Genomic DNA, 22402 nt, shown 5'->3' with positions numbered 1-22402 from the left:
GCCGAGGCCCGGAAGGGGCCAGTCGCTTCCGTCTCCGCCGGGGATGCACGGAGGGCGGAGCTGCGGCCCGAGGACGCGACGCGAGCCCAGTTCCGGCGAGGAGGCCGCGCCAGTGACAGCGATGGCGGCGGAGTCGGCGCTCCAAGTTGTGGAGAAGCTGCAGGCGCGCCTGGCCGCGAACCCGGACCCGAAGAAGGTGAGCGAGCGGGCAGCGCGGAGCGGGGCGGGCGCTGGGCGCGGCGCGGCCCGGTAACGGTCGCGGGCCCGGGCGCGGCCCCTTCCCGATCGGCCGGGGCCGCGGGGGCTCGGACCCGGGGCCAGGCCCCGCCGGGGGCTGCGGCCTGGGTCGGGAAGTTCGCGGCCATTGGCCGCTGCCCACGCGGAGGGCGGGGGACGCACGGAGGGCGCGGGGCCTCGGCCGGCCCGGGCTCCCTCCCCACCCCACCCCCGCTCCCCCCCCCCCCTCCCCCAGCTCCCGGCGTCCCCGCCTCCCGGGCCCGGGACGGGGGCGCCCGCGGGCTCCGGGCGGCAGGGGCGCGCTCCTTGCGGACGCGGCGAGCCGGCCGGGGCCCCCGGAGCCGCTCCGGAGGCGGCCCGGGCCAGCTTTCCCCGCGGGGCGGGCTCGCTGGAGCTGACCCTCTCGCTGCGAAATGTGTGCGATGGCTCAGTGTCTTCGGACGTTTGTCCGGAGGGAGAAGGAGCCGGTTCTGCCTGGGCTCCCGTGGAGTCTGGGCTCGGTGTGGGGTCCTGCGTCTCTCAGAGACGTTCGTACGGCTCTCCGGCTTGATGCGAGAACGCGGACCTTTTCGCTTTCTCAGTAAATCCTTTCAGAACAAAACAAAATAAAGCTCGCGTCCCCTAGCTGCAGGTACCCCTAAGAACTTGGTTGCAATTGGAACAAACCAAAAAAAAAAAAAAAAAAAAAAAAAGGTTAGGAGTTTGCAGCTCGTTTCCTTCTGGCCTTGATGGAAAGGTAAGAGCCACCTTTCCTCGTTGCTGTGCACGATGGGCAACCATTTTTAATTGCACTCAGCGAGTTTTGAGGGGTTGGTTTTGTTTTTTAGACGGTTTTCTTAAGTTAAATGCATTCCTCCCACTCTCGACTTTATCCCGCTTCTCAGTGTCTGGGACAGTGTCTGGATGTTAGAATTTTTTGAAAACTGAACTCCACTGATGAAAACACTTAGGTGTCAGACGTTCCCCCTGAGCACTCTGGCTGGAGTGTGCAGGTCCTGAGTTGGATCTCTGAGCCCCAGAGTGCCTTTTGAAGACCGAGTAATGGAGGAAAGGAGTGGGGATGAAGTGGCGGTAACGTTTGGGTTCTAATCCATTTCCCAGCCATGGACACTGGGGACTTCTTTGCTGAGTCTGTTTGCTCACCTGCTTCCTAGGACTCCACTCAGGGGGGGAAGGCCAGTCTTATAGGAAGTGCTCGGTAGATCTTAATCACCACTCTACAGATTGATTGTTTTTGAAGGACTCCTTTCTCTTCGCCTTGTTTCGAGCCTGGCGCCTGGCCGAGGTGGCTTTTTTTTCTCCACTTCTGAAAGCTATACACTGTAGCTCACCATCAGGCCACTCTTTAACTTCTTATGCATGCCGGGCTCAAAGAGGTATGGCTCAGGAAGCCATCTTAGTTTTGAATCTGTGAAACGTAAATGCTTTCAGTTTATGTTATATATTCTGTAGCAGCTTCAGTTCCTAGTGGCCAGACGTTTCTTTTTACAATAACCCTTTGTGGACGTCTAATAAGTGGTCGTTATTTCCGAGCACTAGCTGGTTTTCCTGAACACTGTAGGTTTGTGACTGATTTTTAAAACCTTAAAGCAGTATTATGTTCTACCCCCTCCCTGCCAGTTTGGTCTTTATTACTCTAAGGTTTTAAAAAAAAAAAAAAAAAAAAAAGGTGCCAGGTAGTATCCATAGTCCTTTTCCACTGGAATTTAAATTTTGAAGTAGCTCTTCTAGTAGTCGATGTGCGTGAAGTTTCAAATTAGGAAAAGGTTTGTTGGTGTCTCATCCTACTCGAATTATTAGTGATTATTGTGAGTATTTGGGCTTTCACTTCCCAGATCGCAGATCATCCAGAACTCCTGGGTTTGCATTATGAAGATGAGAAAATGTTGGGAGATCCTTTTTGCAAAGGACACAATAGTTGGCATTCAGAAATGAGCTAACTGCAGAGGGGAAAACTGCAAGCTGGCACACTGGCCTTCTCAGCCTTCTGTTAACCCAACAAGCTCCCACAGGTTGTTCTTGAAATTGCAAGATGATTATATGGCAGTATTGACTTTGCAGCTAACTTGCATTTTCAAACCATTATTAGCCAAAGGGTTGATTCCAGACCTATGTTCATGGATTTACTCCTATTAAACATAGGTGTTTAACTGTAACTTTGTTTTCTGCTTTAAGTCTATCAGTGATGTGGGCTTACTTGAGGAAAAGGTATCAGGTCAGGGTCACTTGGCTCCTACCATTTAATTGGAAACAAGTTTTCAGGGGTGGTAAAGTTACCTGTCCCGTGTTACATTTTGAATGTGAAAACTACGGAGAACACAGATAGCAAGTGGAGAACAAGGGGTCAACATCACGAACATCTTTTTGCTCTTTGGGTTGAAGGGGTGTGCAAAGGACAGTTGAGATTCCTAAGCGTGTACTGTGCAAATGTTTGGCGTTTCTCAATGAGCTATTATCAGTTCTTGCACACTCTGCAGTTGGTCCCTTGGTTTGATAGCAGCAAGTTTCCACCTACCTGAGGATGCCCAAAGTGCTCTTACCTTGGTACTGCTTTGTTCTTTCTTGAACCTCATTGAAAATAGAAGGGCTCTGGAGCCCTTCTTCTCTTATGGTGCACGCAGTCACTTTGAAAACCTCCAGGGTTTTAGTTTTGTCTGCTTTCAAGTCACCCCTGCTAACCCAAAGCAAAGCAGAAAGGCAGCGTTTACACTTCACAATTAGCGTTAGGCTTTGAGATGAACACTCCCTCAGTGACTTCTGGCCCCATCTGTGTATGTTGGCTTTGTAGAGGTCCTGGGACTCCCTGTGGTGACCTCCTTTACTCTGTGAACTTTAAACCGTCTGACAAGGTAATACTGAGGACGAGCTCTTCAGCTTTGTTTCCAGGCACATAAGCTCCTGTTCTATTTTCTTATTTTCTAAGGACAGTGTCATGGTGTTGGATGTTTCTCCTGTCTTTGTAGTTCGTGCTTTTGTAGACACACTTGACTTACTAGCTCATTAGGCAAGTGACCTAACCTTACTGGACTGTTTCAGTATCTAAAATGGGGAGAAAAGTATCCCCTTCATAGAGTTGGTTAATGAAGATGAAACGCAGTAACACATGTAAGAACTTACTGGCATAGTAGCGGGCACACAATAGATGATATATAAATATGTTCCAGGGAATGGCATTAGGGGACACAACCCATTTTTAACCTCTACGATGACCCTGAATTTCCCTTTAACAAATGGAATTAGCATTAATCTTTGCACCCATAGCTTGGGTGACCAGAAACACACATAGACTTTATCCTGAGTCGGATGGATGATGGTCGTAATCAAATTTGAAGTGGAGAATAATTTTCATTCAGCTATGAAGGTGAAACTCCCTAGATACATCCCTTGGCTTCCCATTTATTCCCAAACAAGATTATCACTTGTGATCCAGTTGCTCTGCCTAGAGACTGAGTTGAGTAATTATTGAAGTAGAATGACCGGAAGAACATACTTTGTCCTACACCTAATAGCAATATGGCATACCAATTACAGACTGGTTTACACATGGAAAAGGGGCAGATCTTACCTGATGCTGAAATGTGAAGGTAGTCACAGTTACTATTTTTTGTACATTGCAGCACCCCTTGAAGGCTAAGTGTGTTTTATATCCATATACACGTGTCCTAGAAAGAGGTATAGCCAGTCATAACTTAGGGTACAAATGGAGTAAGTAGGAATTAGCTGAGGACTCTCTGGTTGACGATCAAGGGGAGACATTGAAAGAGCTGTCAGTGGATGAATGAAGTGATTAATGATAAGCATTAAAAAAAAAAAAAACAAAAACATTTATGGAGCTCTTTTGGTGGAAAGGGGGCAGATCTTGTTATCTGATGCTGAAATGTAAGGGTAGTCACTGTTACTATTCCAGGCACTGTGGCCCAGGACTGCACATGGTTTGTCTCTGAGAATCCTCACAGCTTGTAACGTTGTAAAGAGACAGGATCAGTTCCTTTTTTGCAGATGAAGTAACTGAGGTTCAAGAAGGTTAATGACTTGCACAAGATCGCCCAGCAGGGCGATGACAGGGCCAAACTGAAGCGTGTCCCCAACTCCGGAACTCTGTCTCAACAGCTCTGCTATCCTGATTTTGACCTACTTTTAGGACTACAGAAAGGAAATGTGGCCAAACCCAGATCACTTTTCTAATCTACCCAGACATTTTGTGTTCACCATTTGCACCAGCAAAGCTCTGATTCTGGCAACTTGACGCAGGTCTTGAAATTCCCACTTGTATCAAAAAAACAATTCTGTTGAACTGCGACTCTTCCTGGAAACATGATACCCTTTTCCTGGAGAAACCTCTTCTCCTCCTTACTTTCCTTTGTGCTGGGTTCATGGGTAATGTCCCTAAATTGGTACCTTTCTCAGAAATTCTCTCTCAAAACTGGGGCAGTGATAGTTGTTGATTTTTGTTAGAGTTGGCAGGTCTGGGTCTCTTTAAGTCTTCTCTCACCTTGGTGTTGCACAGTAATTGAAAGCAGGCAATCCAAAGCCACAGACCTCCGTGTATCTGGCCCCTGTTGCATCCTGGGGCAAGTAACTTCACTTTCCTGAGCCTGTTTTCACACTTGTAAAATAGAGATAATAACCATACTTATTACTGTACAACACTTAGAACTCAATAAGCACTTAACTGTCAGATATTATCTTCCAGTGAGTGATTCTGATTTTATAGAAATTAATGTTTATTTTATTCTCTCTACAGCTCTTGAAATATTTGAAGAAACTCTCCACTTTGCCTATTACAGTAGACATTCTTGCGGTAAGAACTGTTAGATATTATATAACTATATTCCATCCCCTTCCCACTGGGAGGGATTGTACAGTAAGGTTAAAAGCATGGGCTTTGAAAGTGAAAGAAGCCAGACACAAGGCCACATAATGTATGGTTCTATTTATGTGAAATGTCCAGAACAGGCAGATCCATAGGCCGAAAGTAGGGAGGTGGAGGAAGTTGGGAGGAATGGGGTTTCTCTGTAGGTTTACAGAAATGTTCTGGAATCAGTGGTGATGGTCGTGCAGTATTGTGAGTGTTCTGGAAACCAACAGACCGTACACTTTAAAATGGTTAAAATGAGCTTTGCGCAGTGTGGCATTATCATGGCCAATGAGGTTTACCCAAGGTACGATTATTGCTAATTGAAAAAAATAATAATAAAGTGGTGAATTTTATCTTAGAATTTAAAAAAAAAATTAAAAGAACTTTGACTTTGGCATCAGTTAGTCTTGGATTCAGATCCACGTTCTAGGACTTCTGGCTAATAACTGGACAGATTCCTGCCTCACAGAGTTGTTCTAAGGACTCATTGAGACATTGTATGCGAAGCTCTTAGCTCAATGCCTGCCACCTGCCATAATCACTCTTGTTATTTATTGTTAAAGTTCTGGAAGTATTTTAATATATTGTTTTTTCTCTTTGGAGTCGTGTGCTTTGCTACTGTGTGTCATTAGAGGTTTGAGGCATAGACACAAAGTAATTTTGTGTTGAGACTTGCAACATATGTTTAAGGAAGGAGTTTCTCAAAGCAAGAGGCCTTATTTCTTCAGAAAGTTGTGAGCCTAGTTCCACAACCCTCTAACAATTCTTCTGTCAAATTTGTAGGAGACCGGGGTTGGGAAAACAGTAAATAGCTTACGAAAACACGAGCATGTCGGAAGCTTTGCCAGGGACCTAGTGGCCCAGTGGAAGAAGCTGGTTCCTGTGGAGCGGTAAGAACGTTGATTACTCTGTAGGTTTGCTCAACCTCATGCTTCAGTATGGTACCTAGAATGTTTACAGACAGGATATGTTTTATTATTCCTTCTCTGCCTTCTTATTTAAAACATTTATTTGGCCTTGATTATAAAAATAATTCATGATTATAGGATTTTAGAAAATATTAAAAAATGGAAATAAGAATGAAAATTTTTTGTAATTCTACCATCCGAACATAAGCATTATTAGTATTTTGATATGTTTCTTTCTACTCTTTTTTATTTTTAGAGAGAGAGTGTGTGATGCACACAGGGGAGAGGGGCAGAGTGAGAGGGAGGGAGAGAATCTCAAGCAGGCTTCACTTCACACTCATTGAAGAGCCCAACACAGGGCTTGATCTCACGACTGTGAGATCATGACCTGAGTTGAAATTAAGAGCCAGACATTCCCCTCCCCTCTTTTTAAAAAATGTTTGTACACAGTTGGGAACAAACTATATAAATAATGGCCCGCTCCCCTCCATTTTTTTTAAGATTTCATTTTTAAGTAATCTCTACACCCGTCATGGGGCCTGAACTCACAAACCCTGAGATCAAGAGTGGCATCCTCCAACCAGCCAGGTGTCCCAATAGCACCTACCCCCATCTTTTTTTTTTTTTTTTTAAAGGTTGGTTTATTTATTTTGTGTACTTCTGCACAGGTGAGCAGGGGAGGGGCAGAGAGAGAGAGAGAGTCCCAAGCAGGCTCTGTACTGTCAGCCCAGAGCCCGATGCGGGGCTCAATTCCATGAACCACAAGATCATGATCTGAGCCAAAATCAAGAGTCAGACCCTTAACCTGTGGACCTACCCAGGCGCCCCAGCCCCCTTTTTAACATAACAAGTTAAATTGTCCCTGTTTTGAAAAACTTCAAAGCATTTTTCATGTCCTCAAGATATTTGATCTTTGTATCCTATACTTAAACGTATCATTTTCCATCTGTTGAATATTTGAGTTTTCCCAGTCTCACGACAGTGGAGTATCATAGAGCAGAATCCATTCACCCTCTTCCCAAGACCTTGTTTCTAACTCTGCATCTGTTTCCATCTATTTTTGTGAGTTCAGGTTCTATGACTTTGTCCTCTGAACAAGGATTACACTGAGATTTATATCTGCTTTATCTGCTTTTTCTTTTATTTTAGAAACTCCGAGCCTGATGAACAGGACTTTGACAAGAGCAATTCCCGGAAGCGCCCCAGGGATGCTGTTCAGAAAGAGGAGATAGAGGGGGACTACCAGGAAAACTGGAAAGCCTCCAGTAGCCAATCCTATAGTCCTGATCACAGGCAGAAAAAACACAGGAAACTCTCGGAACCTGAGAGAACTCACAAAGTGTCTCACGTTCAAGAGAGGAGAGACGAGAGAAAGAGGTGCCATAGAGTTTCCCCCGTTTACTCTTCAGACCACGAATCTTCTGATTACGGCCATGTTCAGTCCCCTCCGTCATCTGCCAGTCCCCATCAAATGTCCACAGACCATTACAGATCCCCGGAGGAAGATCATGAGCCCTTTGTCCCACATCAGAAGCCTGGGAAAGGCCACAGTAATGCCTTTCAGGACAGACTGGGGGTCAGTCAGGACCGACACCTGGGGGATCCCCAGGGGAAAGGGGTTGTGAGTCAGAACAAGGAGCACAGATCTTCCTACAAGGAAAAACGTCCAGTGGATGCCAGGGGAGACGGGAAGGCGTCTTTGAGCAGAGAGAAATCACACAAGTCTGTCTCCAAAGAGGAAAACCGAAGGCCGCTCTCAGGGGATAGCACGAAGGAGAAACCACCCTCTAGTGTCAAGAAAGAGAAGGAGAAAGAGGGCAGCACCAAGAAGAAGTTTTTACCCCCCTTGGAAGTTGCTTCAGACAACCACCTTAAAAACAAGCCAAAGCACAGAGACCCAGAGAAAACCAAATCGGACAAAAATAAGCAGAGTCTAGACAGCTTAGATGTAGGAAAGGGGGCGGGAGACCCGCTGCCCAAGGTGAAAGAGAGGGGTTCCAACAACCTAAAAACTTCAGAAGGGAAGGTAAAAACTTCTCATTCGGATAGAAAGTCAGTGGGCTCCCTCCCTAAGGTTGAGGAGGCAGATATGGATGATGAATTTGAGCAGCCCACTATGTCTTTTGAGTCCTACCTCAGCTACGACCAGCCCCGGAAGAAAAAGAAAAAGATTGTGAAAGCCTCAGCCACGACTCTCGGAGAAAAAGGACTTAAAAAAACTGATTCGAAAAGCACTAATAAAAACTTGGACTCCGTTCAGAAATTACCTAAGGTAAATGAAAACAAGTCCGAGAAGCTTCAGCCAGCTGGAGCCGATTCAGCCAAGCTGAAAAAGGTAAGCCCTTCAGCCCCTTGGTGGCTTCCCAGTCAGAGCATCTGGCCCCGCACAGCTCCCAGGACTTGTCTTGCCGCTGTCGTGCTTGGCTGGCTTTTTCGTGGCCTGCCGTTTCAGTTTGAAGTAATCGCCTCCAGGCCTTTGGAGGTGCTGCCAGGGTGTAGCTAGTACCCAAGACGAGTGTTTTCGGAGGTGTCCCGCTGTGCCGGGCCCATCCCGGTGTATCTCCTGCCCCCGGTGGTGTCAGACCTGACCGACGGCCCTCCTCCAGCCTGGGTCTGCTCGTGAAGTCGCCTGCCTGGTCACCGCGGCTGGCAGTCGGCCGAGGGCGGGGAGCTGTGCTTGCCCGGCAGGCTGTCCAGTTACTGGTGTTCTCGCCGCAGGTCCCCGCTGATGCATTGCCCGTGTTGCCAGACCTCCCGTTACCCGTGATCCAGGCCAATTACCGGCCGCTTCCTACCCTGGAATTGATGTCCTCCTTCCCACCAAAGCGAAAAGGTAATTTTCTGCATTCTTTTCTGAATGGAGCAAAGATTTGAAAAATTTGTTCGCGATGTCATAAGATTTGGGTGAGCTTTCTAGTGTCCTGGGCTCTGGAGTTTGACGGCTCGGGTGTGAATCCCAGCTCTGGCTTCAAGTTCTATGAACTTGGGTAATCATTTCCTTGGACTTCAGTCTCATGCTCCATAAGTGGACCTGATAATGGTGTCTGACTTACTAAGTGGATTAAAAATGGTAATGCTGGTAAAGCTCTTAACTCTGGGTTTTTCCACATGGTGAGTGTTCAGTAAATCTTTGCTGCGGTTACTAGCTACCCTTCATATGTTGTACGTGAGCTTTTTATCTTTAAAAAAAAAAAAAAAGGTCTAGTTTTAATAGAAGAATTAGAAGCCACATAAGGGTCCCTCAGCAAGAGACAAATCACATGAACCATGGTCACGCACACAGTGGCCTCCTGTACAGCTGTAAAAAATGTGGGAAGGTCTGTGTCTGACATAGGATGATTTCTAAAATGTGGCAAATGAAAAAAGTTGATAGTAGGGGTTTTCTAATCGGTGAAAAAGGAATGAAATACATATTTACTTATTTTTGCATAGTCTTGCTAGAAGAATACACACAAAAAACCAATAGCCCTGGTGGCCTTTGGGAAAGGGCAGTGGGAGGCTGAGGAGGGGGGAGAGAAGGAGAGCTTTCCCTGCACAGCCTAGTGCCCTGTGTGACGCGCGGTCCTGTTGTCCTTGCCCTGCAGCACTGTCTTCACCCCAGGAAGAGGAAGAAGCTGGATTCACCGGACGGAGAATGAATTCCAAGATGCAGGTGTACTCTGGCTCCAAGTGTGCCTATCTCCCCAAAATGATGACCTTGCACCAGCAGTGCATCCGGGTACTTAAAAACAACATCGATTGTAAGTCCCACGCTTTTCTCTTGCTCTTAACCCCGTTGTGGCCTTGCGGGGGGCCGGCCAATATTCGACACTTCCACCTTTGATTCTCTGCAGCGATCTTTGAAGTGGGAGGCGTCCCGTATTCTGTTCTCGAACCCGTTTTGGAGAGGTGTACGCCTGATCAACTGTACCGCATAGAGGAATGCAATCACGTGAGTGTCCTGTTTGGGTGCAGAGAGGGCCCTCGTCGGGCTCGCGTCTGCAGAAGTAGCTTTGTCTCTGAATCCGTAGTGGGTGAAGGGCGGTGGCACGGGTCGGTTCACTGTTGTGGGCCTGTAAACGTGCGTGTTTTTATAGCACCTGCTCTGGCTTCAAAGTGAGCTTCAAAAGGACCGGGAAAACGTTACCCACCCTTCTCCTTAGCTCGCCTGGTCACAGGTCAAGGGAGAATTCTGGCAGCTCGGCCTCTGGGAACCAGGGCAGGGACAGAGCTTTGTTTTCGACACTCGGGTGTCTGGTGAACATAGAAGAGCACAGGTCGGCTGGGTGTGTCCCAGAGGCGTCCAGGTCTGTCCAGATATCTTTCCTGTAACGCCGGGACATACGGGTCATTTGATCACATTAGCTGGCTGTCTCTAATTCTGAACCCTTGCGGGTGACAGTTGCAGGGAGTGCCGGGGAAGTGCCTGGATGTGACTTCATCCCAGGTCTACCTGTCACTGGTTTCCTTAAAGGAAAAGACTAATCTTTTTTTTCCTTTTTAAAGTTCATTTAGTTATTTTGAGAGAGAGAGAGAGCATGAGCATGAGCTTGAGCACGAGCTGGGGAGGGGCAGAGGGGGAAACAGCGTTCCAGGCTGGCTCCACACTGTCAGCACAGAGCCCAACATGGGGCTCAAACCCACAAACCATGAGCTTCTGACCTGAGCCAAAACCAAGAGTCAGATGCTTAAGCGACTGAGCCACCCAGGAGCCCCAGAGAAAGACTGACCTTAAGCTAGTTTCTGTGTTGTCTTCTCTCCTAGTCCCACAATCCCCCAAAAGCAGCTAGTACAGTGCCTTGCACTTAACATTTTTAAGTTTATTTGGGGGGGGGGGTTGGGCAGAGAGAAGCAGGGAGAGAATCCTAGGCAGGCTCTGAGCTGTCAGCACGGACGCTTAACCAACCTGGGTTAACCCAGATGCCCCTTAATGTGTTTTTAATATAGTGATTTTTTTTTTTTCTAGAATTGTGGTATTTTAATATACTACTACTACGAGGACCAAAAAAAATCATTAGGAGGAAAGTGGTCAGCCTGAGGTGATGAAGGATGGAAAAGAAATCTGTCAGAGTGCTTACATATAAATGATGCCCTGGTTCTGATTTTAGGTATTAATTGAGGAAACAGATCAATTATGGAAAGTTCATTGTCACCGAGACTTTAAGGAAGAAAGGCCGGAAGAGTATGAGTCGTGGCGGGAGATGTACCTGCGGCTTCAGGATGCCCGGGAGCAGCGGCTACGAGTACTGACAAAGAATATCAGATCTGCACATGCCAATAAGCCCAAAGGTAAAGGGGGGCGAGGGGGTGGCAGTGGGGAGCCGAGCAGGATGAGGTGATCTGGCGCAACAGTGAGCCCTGTGCTCTGATCGACAGCAGGGCCTTGGTGGGCTGGGCTCATGTAGCCTCTGGCTCCTGTATCTGGCCTGCTTTTGCAGAAGGGGCGCAGGGATGGAGCGTGTCTTCCGTCAGTACACTTACTGCCTACAGGGGTTTTCAGCGTTGATAATCTCCTAGCTTTGGGAGCACCTGGGAAGGTTTTGTCTCTTAACAGTGTAGATTATTAAAAGAACAGCAGTGTCTCTGCTCAAAAAGGCAGATATCGATCTCCGTATTTCTCTACAGGCCGGCAGGCAAAGATGGCCTTTGTCAACTCTGTGGCCAAGCCCCCTCGTGATGTTCGGCGGAGACAGGAGAAGTTTGGAACCGGAGGAGCAGCTGTGCCTGAGAAAATTAGGTGAGCTCTGCACCTCCAGGGTCTCCTTGCGCCCGTGGAAAAGAACCCCAGGAGCTTGTTACCCAACCCTCCGAGGCAGCCCAGGGGCAGGAAGCAGTTCACTTTTGGGGTGAGAGCATGGCAGTGCAGGTCAAGGGTTCTGGAGGCCGACCTTGACCAGCTCCGCACGTGCCCTCCCCGAGCCACCACTTCCGTGACTGCAGCATAGGTGGACAATTATTCCTGCCTCTCAGGAGGTCAAGAGTCAATGGAGAACAGGACCTGGCTGCTGGGAGATACTCCCTCGTGCTTTCCCCTTTCCCCATTTAAACCAACGGCGGCTGGGACGCCTCACTGGGTCAGTCAGTGGGGCATGCAACTCTTGACCTTGGGGTTGTTTGAGCCCCATGTTGAGGGTAGAGATTACTTTTTTAAAAACTCAAAAAAAAATTAAATAAACCATGCTGCTGTGATGACTATATAATCTAAGTCACATTAACATTTGAAAAATACGGATTCACACCTAAAAGATGAAAATTGAGTTGAGATGATCATTCATTCTGAAGGGCTAAACTCTGTCGTCTCTGTGTCATCACCAGGATCTCGGGTGCTCGCGTCCACTGGTCAGAGCCACAAAACTGGGTCTTCCTCAGAGAGGCCGGCTTCAGGCTGTCGGTGCTGAGGGCAGATCCGTCACACTCGGGACTAACTAGCTTGCTCTGTGTTGCAGGATTAAGCCGGCCCCATACCCCACAGGAAACAGCCACACTCCCTCCGGCAGTGGCAGCAACAGCTTCAGCGCCAGCCCCGAGGAGCCTGCCTATGATGGTCCGAGCACCAGCGGTGCCCACTTGGCTCCCGTGCTCAGCACTGTTTCCTATGATCCTAGGAAACCGACTGTGAAGAGTAAGTGACTTGGGGTTCACGCCCAGATATTTCAAAACAGTATCTGAGCTCTGTAGCGTCTTTATCGCCGTATTATGCCGTGCGTGCCAGACGAGGCATACGTGCCCTGCGCATGGCTGGGCTCGATGTGGGTGCCTCCTTCCCCTGCTTTGGTTGCAGTGCACGAGTTCTCTTGCAAATAACGATTGCGGTGAATACTCATTTTGGCACGCCGCTTCGTTTACCTACGTGTAAACCTGTTTCTCCAGGGGTTCGTGACGGTTATTAACTGCTTGTAGTCCATCTTATTGAGGGTTTACGACCTATCATTCCAGCTTCTGAGTTTTGTGTTTTCATATCTAGTTGTGCGTATTTTATATTTTATTAAGTTTTACCATAGACTGTCCCCAGTATTCTAAGGGGGTGTCTGCCTGTTAAAAGCATGCTTCTGTAAGGGGCACCTGGGTGGCTCAGTTGGTTGAGCATCTGACTTCAGCTCAGGTCACGATCTCATGGTTCGTGAGTTCAAGTCCCACATTGGGCTCGTCGCTGTCAGCTCGGAGCCCGCTTCGGATCCTCTGTCCCCCCCTCTCTCTACAACTGTCCTGCTCATGCTTTCTCTCTCTCAAAAATAAATTAAAAAAATAAACATTTAAAATGCACAGCCCACTTCACATCTTCTGTCTCCCTCTCTCTATCCCTCTCCCTGTCCCTCTCCTATTCTCTTTCTCTGTCTCTCTCAAAAATAAACATTTAAAAAAGCATGCTTCTGGATTCGCTTCAAGACCCACGGGCAGGTAGAAGTGTTGGCAGAAGCTTCTGTGCTCAGGTTAAGCATCCAAGAGGGCAGGCCAGCCGTCCACAGGTGATGTCTGCACTGAGCACATCTTAGACCTGTTGCCGCACTGGACAGATGGGAGTGAGAGGGGCTGCTTTTTGCTAGTTTGGATACTGGCGGCGGGGGGTGGTGGAACAGAGTAAAATTATGGCCCAGGCTGGCCTTTAGGTATTAAATTCCAGTTCTTTCGCTTACTGCACAACCAGGGGCAGGTCGGCCGGTCTCTTGGGAGGTTGGGGACGTGGTTGGAATTAGAGCCGGGGATCGGCAGGGGCCCGGCAGGTGCTCAGGAAGTGGAGCTGTTGTGGTGCTAGAAATCAGAAAGGGCTACCGCTGTACCCATTCCTCTGGTAGTGCAGAGCCAAGAGCAGCAAGGCTTGGCCTTGATTGTGAACCACTCACAGTGTGTGTCTAAACTGCCACAATCTGAAACAACCAACCGCCTTATTTCTCTTCCCACAGAAATTGCCCCAATGATGGCCAAGACGATTAAAGCTTTCAAGAACAGGTTTTCCCGACGATAAACTGAGGACTCGCCTTGGAGATGAAATCTGGGGGAGGAGTACAAGGACAATGGGGGTTGGGGAATGGAACTTCCAGAGGAGACCAGAATCCTCTGCTCCGAGGAACCTTTTGGTCTCCGAATCCTGCACGGTCTGCAGGTGTGGGCACCTGTGAACCTGTGTGCCGCAGCCACTGCCTCCCTGCCTGGAGAACACTTCAGAATTCTGGAGAAGATGTGAAGCCTCAGTCTTACTGAGGATTTTAAGGTCAATTATACTTTTGTTGTTAATTAGCTTCTTTGTAAACCATAAGACATAGTTTTAATTAATAAATATTGCCCCCAGATTGTATTTATATTACCCCCAGTATTTTTTTTTCTTTTTTTCTTTCCTTTTTTTTTTTTTTTTTTTTTTTTTTTAGGTCCTCTACCAAACACTTAGCCTTTTATTTTCAGGGTTCTTTATTACAGTTAGATAAAAACCTAGTGAAAGCCATTCCCCTGTCCCAGTTCAGCTCTCCTGAGTGGACCCTGGTCCAGAGGGAGGGCTGGGCATCCTCAGAGCCTGTGTGCTGCCTGCTGCACGGAGGGTGAGGAACGGGTCCTGGGCTGCCCGCCCTAGAGGGCCGCCTCGACGTGGAGTGTTTGAGCTCCACCTCGGAGGCCCTTCTCAGTGTTGCTTGAGTTCCTATGCAGGTGCATCTCTTTCTTCCTCATTAAATAGTATTTATTAAAGGAGGTTATTTGTAAAGGTCTCGAGTCTTTTCCCCAGCCTTTTTGCCAGTTCCCACTTTTTTGAGGCTCACTAGAGGACACAGAAACTTGGGGGATCAATTTGCACAGAACCCCAACATTTTTACAATTTCTGATGCAAAACTTTAGGGCTTTTTTCCCTCCCCTATCTTCCCTCCTCCCTGCTTGCAGGGGGGAGACACGAACACACGGCAGGGCTTTTTGTGCCGCCCCCCCCCCGCCCCCCCCCGCCCCCACCCGCCACAACTTCAGAGGTTGAAAAGCCAGCACTTTAATCTCGTGTTCCCTGTGAACTGCTAACAGAAGTGAGTGGTTTTAAAGGTTGTAATGCTGTGTTGGAAATGGGTTTTGTTTTTGCCTTTCTTTTAAAAGGTAAGATCATGTGATTGGGAGAGCACAGGAATTTGCTGTTTTGCAGAGAACTCTGCAGCTGAAGCACTCTCTACTTCTAGGGTGTTTAAGCCAGAATTTGGAGGGAACGGCCCACTTAGGCAAAGTGTCTGAGCTGTTAGTGTCAGGATGGGGGAGAACGCGGGGGACACCCATCAGGTCTGAGAAGGGAGGATCTCACTTGCAAGCTGACAGAGGAACGACATCACTTAGGAGGCCAGTGTCAGCGCTCTTCCTGGCTGCTGGAGAGCGCTGGTCTAGTAGGAACCCGCTTGGTTGTGACCCAGGGGAAGCAGATGCTGTAAGTTTGAGGTGCCTGCCCTCAAGACACCCAAGGGGTAGACTGAGGGCGTGGTTAGTAGGACAGCGTCGGGAGCTTGGCAGGCTCCCTCTTGACAAGCCCCCTCAGAGCCCAGAATATGGGGTCCGTTGCTTTTAACCATCCCGGAGACCTCAGGCTAACTTTGAAGATTCCGGAGCCGGCAGAGAATCTGTGCAGCAGAAGCTGCATTGTTCAGCGTGCGTTGCTGTGCAGGGTGCCTGTTGCAACAGGACACAAGGGTTGCCCTGTTTTAATTTGCTGTGTTTTTGAATTGGGGAAAACATGATTTCTCTTGATCGTTTGTATTGCATTCCACCCCCAGCCCGGGCCTGCTCCCCAAATCTGGTATTAGGAGGCCTCTTACCGAATGCCAAGTGAACATCTGGGTCAGGTGCCAGACATCTGTTGGCCTGGAGTAGCTTCCCGTAGGTGTCCACCAGCTTGAATTTGTCTCTTAGCCGCGTGTTCAAGTCTTTGTCATTGAAACCGGTATTTCACACTGCAGATTCGGTTGTGTGTGATTTAATTTCCTCTGTTAGGAGTCTTTAGGCAGGGAGGAAGGAAAGGACATCTGTTTGTTCACGCCGACATCACTACCCATTTTTAGCACATAAAGACTTTTGATCGGCCCTGTTTGCGTAGAGCCAGATCTTTCCCTCCTCCTCCTCCAAGAGTGTCTGCATCAGGGATGTGACTTGGTGAGAAGAGTAAGGAGGGAAGAGAAAAAGCCGAATTTCTGAACCACCTTCTCACCTGGGTTATTGAAATGGCTGCAGAGCAGACACAAAACAGGATGATGTCGAACGTTTGGTCTCATTTGTGAAAACGTGTGCAATTTTGTTTCTCCTGTGCTACACTACATACGAATCGAATCACCAAATTACAAATGAGCCCTTTGTGATCCTTGGTGTAATGAGCAGTTTCTTCGGGCTTTCTCTTTCCGGGAAGTGGGAGGGAACAGAGCAAGGTATCTGCCTGCTCTTCCTTTGTATTTTGGTCCCAAAATGTAAATACAATTTTCTATGTTACTTTTTTGTGGTAACTACCAAGATGAATATTTTAATTAGATAAGTTATATGAAAAGGAAGGACAATTCCATGTCTAAATAAAAAACAAAACAAAACTCCACGCGCTGTGGTCTTTTTTCCTTTCTCCCTTACCGTGTCCCGGAATGGCAGCTGGTCACAGAGTGTCTGGTTCCCAGGCTGTGAGGCAGAGAGCTTAATCCCTGGCCTGGGCTTCGTCAAGGATGTTGGGTTTTAGGTCTGTAGCAAAGCAGGACTGGGGGATGGGAATGCAGGGTAAAGAACCCCTGCGCAGAGGGAGGAAACTCAGATGAAAACAAGCACCTTGCAGGTACCAGACACTGTCCCTTGTCATCCTGGGACTGAGAGATTAACTGAGGCTCAAGGATGAAATAACACAGCCAACCTGCAGCAAAGGAAAGGATTTGAAACCCAGATTCTCTGACTGTAAGGTGTGTGCCACCCTACCTGTGGGTCGGTCACTGCGGGGTGGGAAGGACCGGGTGTGTCTCCTCCGTCTTCCGCTGACTTCCTAACAGGAGCATGATGACAACTTGTGCAGAAAGGTCGTGTCAGCAAAGACCTGATAAGCACCCGCGCGTTGGCCCTGGCTGAGCTGCAGGAGCCTCAGCGTCCGGACATCACTACCCAGCACTACCCATCACTACCCAGTGTCAGGAGCCAGGGCTCGGGTGCTTGCAGCTTGCGGCCCCTGCAGAGACCGGGCTGGATCTTGCATCAAACCTACAGTCCCCCAGCGGCACACTGTTGTTACCCTTCTCTCCTGAAGAGGGCGTTGTTGGTGTGTGGGCTTACCTCTTCCCAGCCTTTACTGGATCGAATTCTCACTGTAAGAAGTTCTGTACATTAAATGATGGAACATGGGATCTGATGGATGACGACCCGGAGTTTGTAAATTAGCCCCGTGTCCCTTACTCATTAATTCAGCATTTGCGGAGCCAGCACCCGGATTGGACCCTGGGACACACAGTGGCACACAAGTCTGGCACGCGCGGTCCGGTAAGAGTCACCGGGCCCACTGGGGATGCACCTGCCACGGGGGGCAGGCCCTGCTCTGACTCCTATACGCTCGCTCGGTTACCACAGTGATCTTTCATGGTAGGTGGTCAGGGCCCCATTTTTAAAATGAGAAGACTGAAGCACAGAGAAGGTGTGCAAGCTGACACAAGCATGAGCGGTAGTGAGCAGCACTGTGTGTCGGCCTTTGTCCCAAGCACGCGTTGTCAGTGACATTTACCCATCTCCTATATAATCACACGTCCCCAGGTTGGGCCCTTGGAGCAAGGCTGACCTCCGATGCAAAAAGATCCCCTAACTGTCGCTAAGAATGATTTCTTCTCTTGGCTGCATGCAATTAATGCCCAAAAGAACCCTCTCGCTGGCTTATCACCTTGACAGATGTCCCCTTCACAGCCTATCTCCACTAGGGTTCTACATCCACTGGAGTCTCTCTCAGATTATTTGGCTAAATGGTGAAACAGGCAGTTTGTCCTCACAGGCTCCTGGACTTCCCTTTCTGTGATGCCTACTATTTTTACCCCTTTCAAAAACTTGGGTGGAAAGTTCAGACATCAGAATTTAATATAGCTACACCTCTGTTTCTCAACTCTCAAATCTCTGGGGTTGGGGCCCCAGAGTGTGCATTAAAAGAAAAAAAAGTAATTCTTAAATTTTTAAAAAATGTTTATTTATTTTTGAGAGAGAGACACAGAGCATGAGCGGGGGAGGGACAGAGAGAGAGGGAGACAGAACCCAAAGCAGGCTCCAGGCTCCAAGCTGTCACCACAGAGCCTGATGCAGAGCTGAAACCCACGAACCATGGGATCATGACCTGAGCTGAAGTCGGATGCTTAACCGACTGAGCCACCCAGGCACCCCGAACAATAAGTAATTCTTAAAATGTACATTATTAAAAAGTTTGAGAACTGCCCTGGCTAATTTGCCACAAGCTCTTTGCAGCTGGCCCACCGGTCAGAGCTGGGAAGCTTACACATCTGGTCACACAGTACACTTTGCCCCCGCTCCGTGTCCTTGAGTCAGACAGACACAGCCCTTACCTTCCTGGAGCTTCCATCTAGTAGAGGAAAACAGTAACCAGACAACTGTACAAATTGTCTGATTTTGTACATTGTTTAAAATTTTGTACATTGTTTAAAATACAGATTTCTCAGGGCGCTGGGTGGTCAGTCGGACTTCGGCTCAGGTCACAATCTCATGGCTGGTGGGTTCGAGCCCCGCATCAGGCTCTGTGCTGACAGCTCAGAGCCCGGAGCCTGCTTCAGACTCTGTGTCTCCCTCTCTCTCTCTGCCCCTTCCCCACTCACACTCTGTCTCTCCATCTCTTAAAAATAAATAAACTTTAAAAAAAATTTTTTTTAAATACAGATTTCTGGGCCCCATGGCAGAAATCTGTTCAAATAGGTCAGAGGTAGGATCTGGAGATAAGTACTTTTCATAGGCCTTCCCCAGTGAGTTTGATGAACAGCCTGGTTTGGGAATGCGTAGCGTAATGGAAAAACAATGCATGAGCTTTAAAGGGAGTTAGGTCCAGGTTCAAATCCTGGCTCCACTATCCTTTAGCTTTGTGACCCCTCTTTGACACAGTTTCCTCACCTGTAAAATGGGAATGATCACACCCCATAGGAATTCTTGTAAAGATCCAATGAGAGACAGGGAGCTCAATACGTTTTAATGTCCTTCCTTCATTCCCTCTAAATTTAGAATGAAAGGAAAAGCTTTATTTCCTATTGATGGGAACTGAAGCTTTAGGGTCACGAGCTGAGAACCACTTAGAGGTCAGCAAGTCCTTCCTCATAACCCAAATCCTAGTCGATGCTGCCTCAGACAGGGTTTTTCAACTTTTCTGTTTTTGGACTCCCGTCTATTCTTTCAGGCCCTTATGCTATATAGCCCCTAACAGCCACGAAAAAGGCAGACTCTACCTAATTCCTTCTTGTCTCAGGAATCACAACTCACATGCCAGGAATTTGGCATAAGATGGTGGGGGGGGGGGTGGGGAAACAGGAAATGAAAGCTATTTATAGCTTCACCTGCAGCTATATCTTTGGAAGTTTAAAGACAAGACAGAAATCTAGACTTCTTTGTAAAATCTCCCCGTTTTTAAAACCCTGAGCCACAACTGTATGAAACAGATCAGGAAACCTGTATGGGGTGGATAACTTCCCAGACAAAAGCAACTTACCAAGGCTGACTCCTCTAGAGTCTAAACAGCCTCCTTACCACAGAAGAAATAGACAAACCGGTTGTCCAGCCTCTTCTCTAGATGGTTTCATAGGGAAATTCTTTCAACCTTAAAGTCAGGTAATACCAACGCCACTTAAACTATTCCAAAGCAAAGAAAAGGAAGGAAAGTGCTATTGAAATTAGGATAACGCAGACATGGAAAATGGATAAAGACTGAACCAAAAAAAAGAAAAATTACAGACCAATCTTATTTATGAATATTGGCGTGATTACCCTAAATATTAGCAGAATCTAACAGCATATCGAAACAATGAAACAGGGGCTCTTGGGTGGCTCAGTCAGTCGGTTGAGCGTCTGACTCTTGATTTCGACTCAGGTTATGATGTCACTATCACGGGATCAAGCCCCGTGTTGGGCTCTGTGCTGGGCGGGTAGCCTGCTCTCTCTCCCTCTCCCTGTGCCTCCCTCTCTCTTTCTCTTTCAAAGAGAAATAAATATAATTTAAAAATAAAACGGAAATCATACCTAAATGGGGTTTACTTAGGACTGGCAGGATATTCAGACTATTAGGATAGGCTGGGCAGTCATTCTTAACCGGAGGTGATTCTACCCCTACCAAGACACGTGGCAAAAATGTTACACATTCCACAACATGCAGGACAGCCCCCCCCCCCCAAGCAAAATATTACCTGACCCCAAATGTCAATAGTGCTGAGGATACAGAACCCTGGACTTGGGCATGCTGTAGTGACAATTCCTAAGTCTTGGTGGCTCAAAACAGCAAAGGTCTGTTTTTCATTGAAACTATATGTCCAATTTGGGTCTGTTGGGGCTTCGCTTTACATCATCCTAACTCAGGGACCCAGGCTAAGGGAGGCACCCACCCGTGCTGCTCAGGTTTCCAAGACGAATGAAGAATACTGCACTGGCCACTAAGCTAAGTCCAGAAGTGACAGCCATCATTTCCATCATGTTTCACTAACTGCACCTAAATTCAAGGGGGATAAGTGAAAGGGCGGGCCTACGCCAGCCGACTCCATCTTGTTCTGTGTCCTTCACCTTGACCACACCTCCTCCCCTTGAGTAACCACCCCCTCACCTGCCTAACAGGACTCGGACCCTTCCCCAGGACCCTTCCCCAGCCAATCGGCTGAGGCCATAGCCATTACCTCACCAACTGCCCCTAGGCCTCAATAAAACCTTTGTCCTTTTGAAACTCGCTCTCTCTCCCCGGTATCTCACCGCTGCGTCGGTGCAGGTAGGGGATTGAGCTCGAGCTAGCTCGAATAAAGGCTCTTTTGCTTTTACATCGGACTCGGCTCCCTGGCGGTATCTGGGGATCACGAATTCTGGGCATAACATAAGGAAGTACAATCCCTCCGTGTGCGTGGACACAGAGAACTGGAAATATTTGCTAACGGCACCAAAGACTCCAAAAGCAATTACAACAGCCTGGATCCTCAGATAATCCACAAGGCCACCCAACTTCAAATCCCATACTTCCTAGCTGTGTGCCCTTGAGCAAGTCGCTTAATTTCTCTGTATCTCTGCTTCTTCCTCCAAAAAGGAGGAAAATATATCAACCTTGCAGAGCTATTAAGTAATGGTTTCATGAGTTAAAATGTGTAACGTGCTTAAAACAGTGCCTGAGACATGGAGTTCAGGACATGTTAGCCAGGATGTTATGCGGAATACGGTGAAGTACCCCACACGGAAGGGGCATTTGGTAAAGGGTTGTTGTTATGACTGAAGCTCCGAGGAAAATGACTGTCCAAGGTAACCTAGCTGGTAAGTACAGCATGGTGGTTAAGGGCCTGAGCTCTGGGGTCTCCCCTTGGCAGTTAGTAAGTACTCAGTAATGTTAATTAATATTTGGAGAAGGTTCAATGTGGTTAAGAGCATAAACACTGCCTGGGTTTAAGTCCTAGTTACAATACTAAGCAGCTGTGTGACCTTGGGCAAGTTACTTAGCCTCTCTGTGCTCTAGTTTCATCATCCATAAAATGAGGATAATAATAGGACACTTGCAGTTATGAAGATTAGAAAATAATATAAGCAAGGCCCTCGGGACAGTGTTTGGCGCATTATTAGCACCGTGTGGTTGCTGGCTATATTTTTACCACACTCTTAGCCACACAGAGGCATCCAGAAGTAAAGCAGTTCGTTTCTCCCAGCCTAATGAAGACAGCCGGTGCAAATTTAGCAGTTCTTGAACCGCAGAAAAGTTTACAAGGGACCTGGGAATGAGAGAAGGAAACAAATTGGAAACTTTTCCTACCTGCCCCAGGCAGTCCTAGGAGTCAGTGAGGATGTCCATTTGTTCTCAGACGTCCCTGCAAGGTAGGAGGGCAGGAGAAGGGACAGGCCGAGTAAGGCCAGTTAGCAGAGGCATTATTTCCAACTCAGAGCCAAGATACTCTGTAACTGCTGGTTCCCTCCAAATTCGGCCCGCTGAAGCAATTGCAGTTTCCCATCCAAGCAGACGGGGGCGCTGAGTCAAAAACCTTGCTCTTAGTAGAGACTAACAGTCACTGTCTAACCTTTTCCAATCTACTGACCAGGTGTTGTTCCAAACATTTTCCACGCATGATCTCTTATGACCCGCGTAATAGAACCCTACAAAGTAGGCATTCTTATTAGCCCCATTTTAGATATGACAAATCTGAGAAGAGAAACTAAGCAACTTGCCCAGCAGGCCATACCTAATATTTGTAGGATGGGGACAAAAGTACAACTCCAGTTGTACCAGGCATATTTATGTACC

General features: G+C 47.8%; 1 protein-coding gene and 1 non-coding gene across 2 annotated transcripts; both read left to right on the top strand.

Moving 5' to 3' along the window:
- The first annotated feature begins 22 nt into the window (after nt 1-22).
- On the top strand, nt 23-16516 carry ELOA (elongin A). Its single transcript, XM_049617791.1, has 11 exons — nt 23-196; nt 4982-5038; nt 5879-5985; nt 7153-8338; nt 8722-8836; nt 9588-9743; nt 9837-9934; nt 11091-11271; nt 11608-11719; nt 12429-12604; nt 13884-16516. Exons 1-11 carry the CDS (start codon nt 44-46, stop codon nt 13943-13945), a joined length of 2403 nt encoding a protein of 800 aa, XP_049473748.1. The 5' UTR covers nt 23-43; the 3' UTR covers nt 13946-16516.
- On the top strand, nt 5353-5499 carry LOC125913873 (U4 spliceosomal RNA). Its single transcript, XR_007455145.1, has one exon. It is a non-coding gene; the product is annotated as a U4 spliceosomal RNA (small nuclear RNA).
- Nucleotides 16517-22402: the final 5886 nt, after the last annotated feature.

This window comes from Panthera uncia (genome assembly GCF_023721935.1).
Source record: "Panthera uncia isolate 11264 chromosome C1 unlocalized genomic scaffold, Puncia_PCG_1.0 HiC_scaffold_4, whole genome shotgun sequence".
NCBI classification, from domain to species: domain Eukaryota; kingdom Metazoa; phylum Chordata; class Mammalia; order Carnivora; family Felidae; genus Panthera; species Panthera uncia.
The sequence above is the reverse complement of the archived record's forward strand: the minus strand, read 5'-3'. Positions and strand labels throughout refer to the sequence as shown.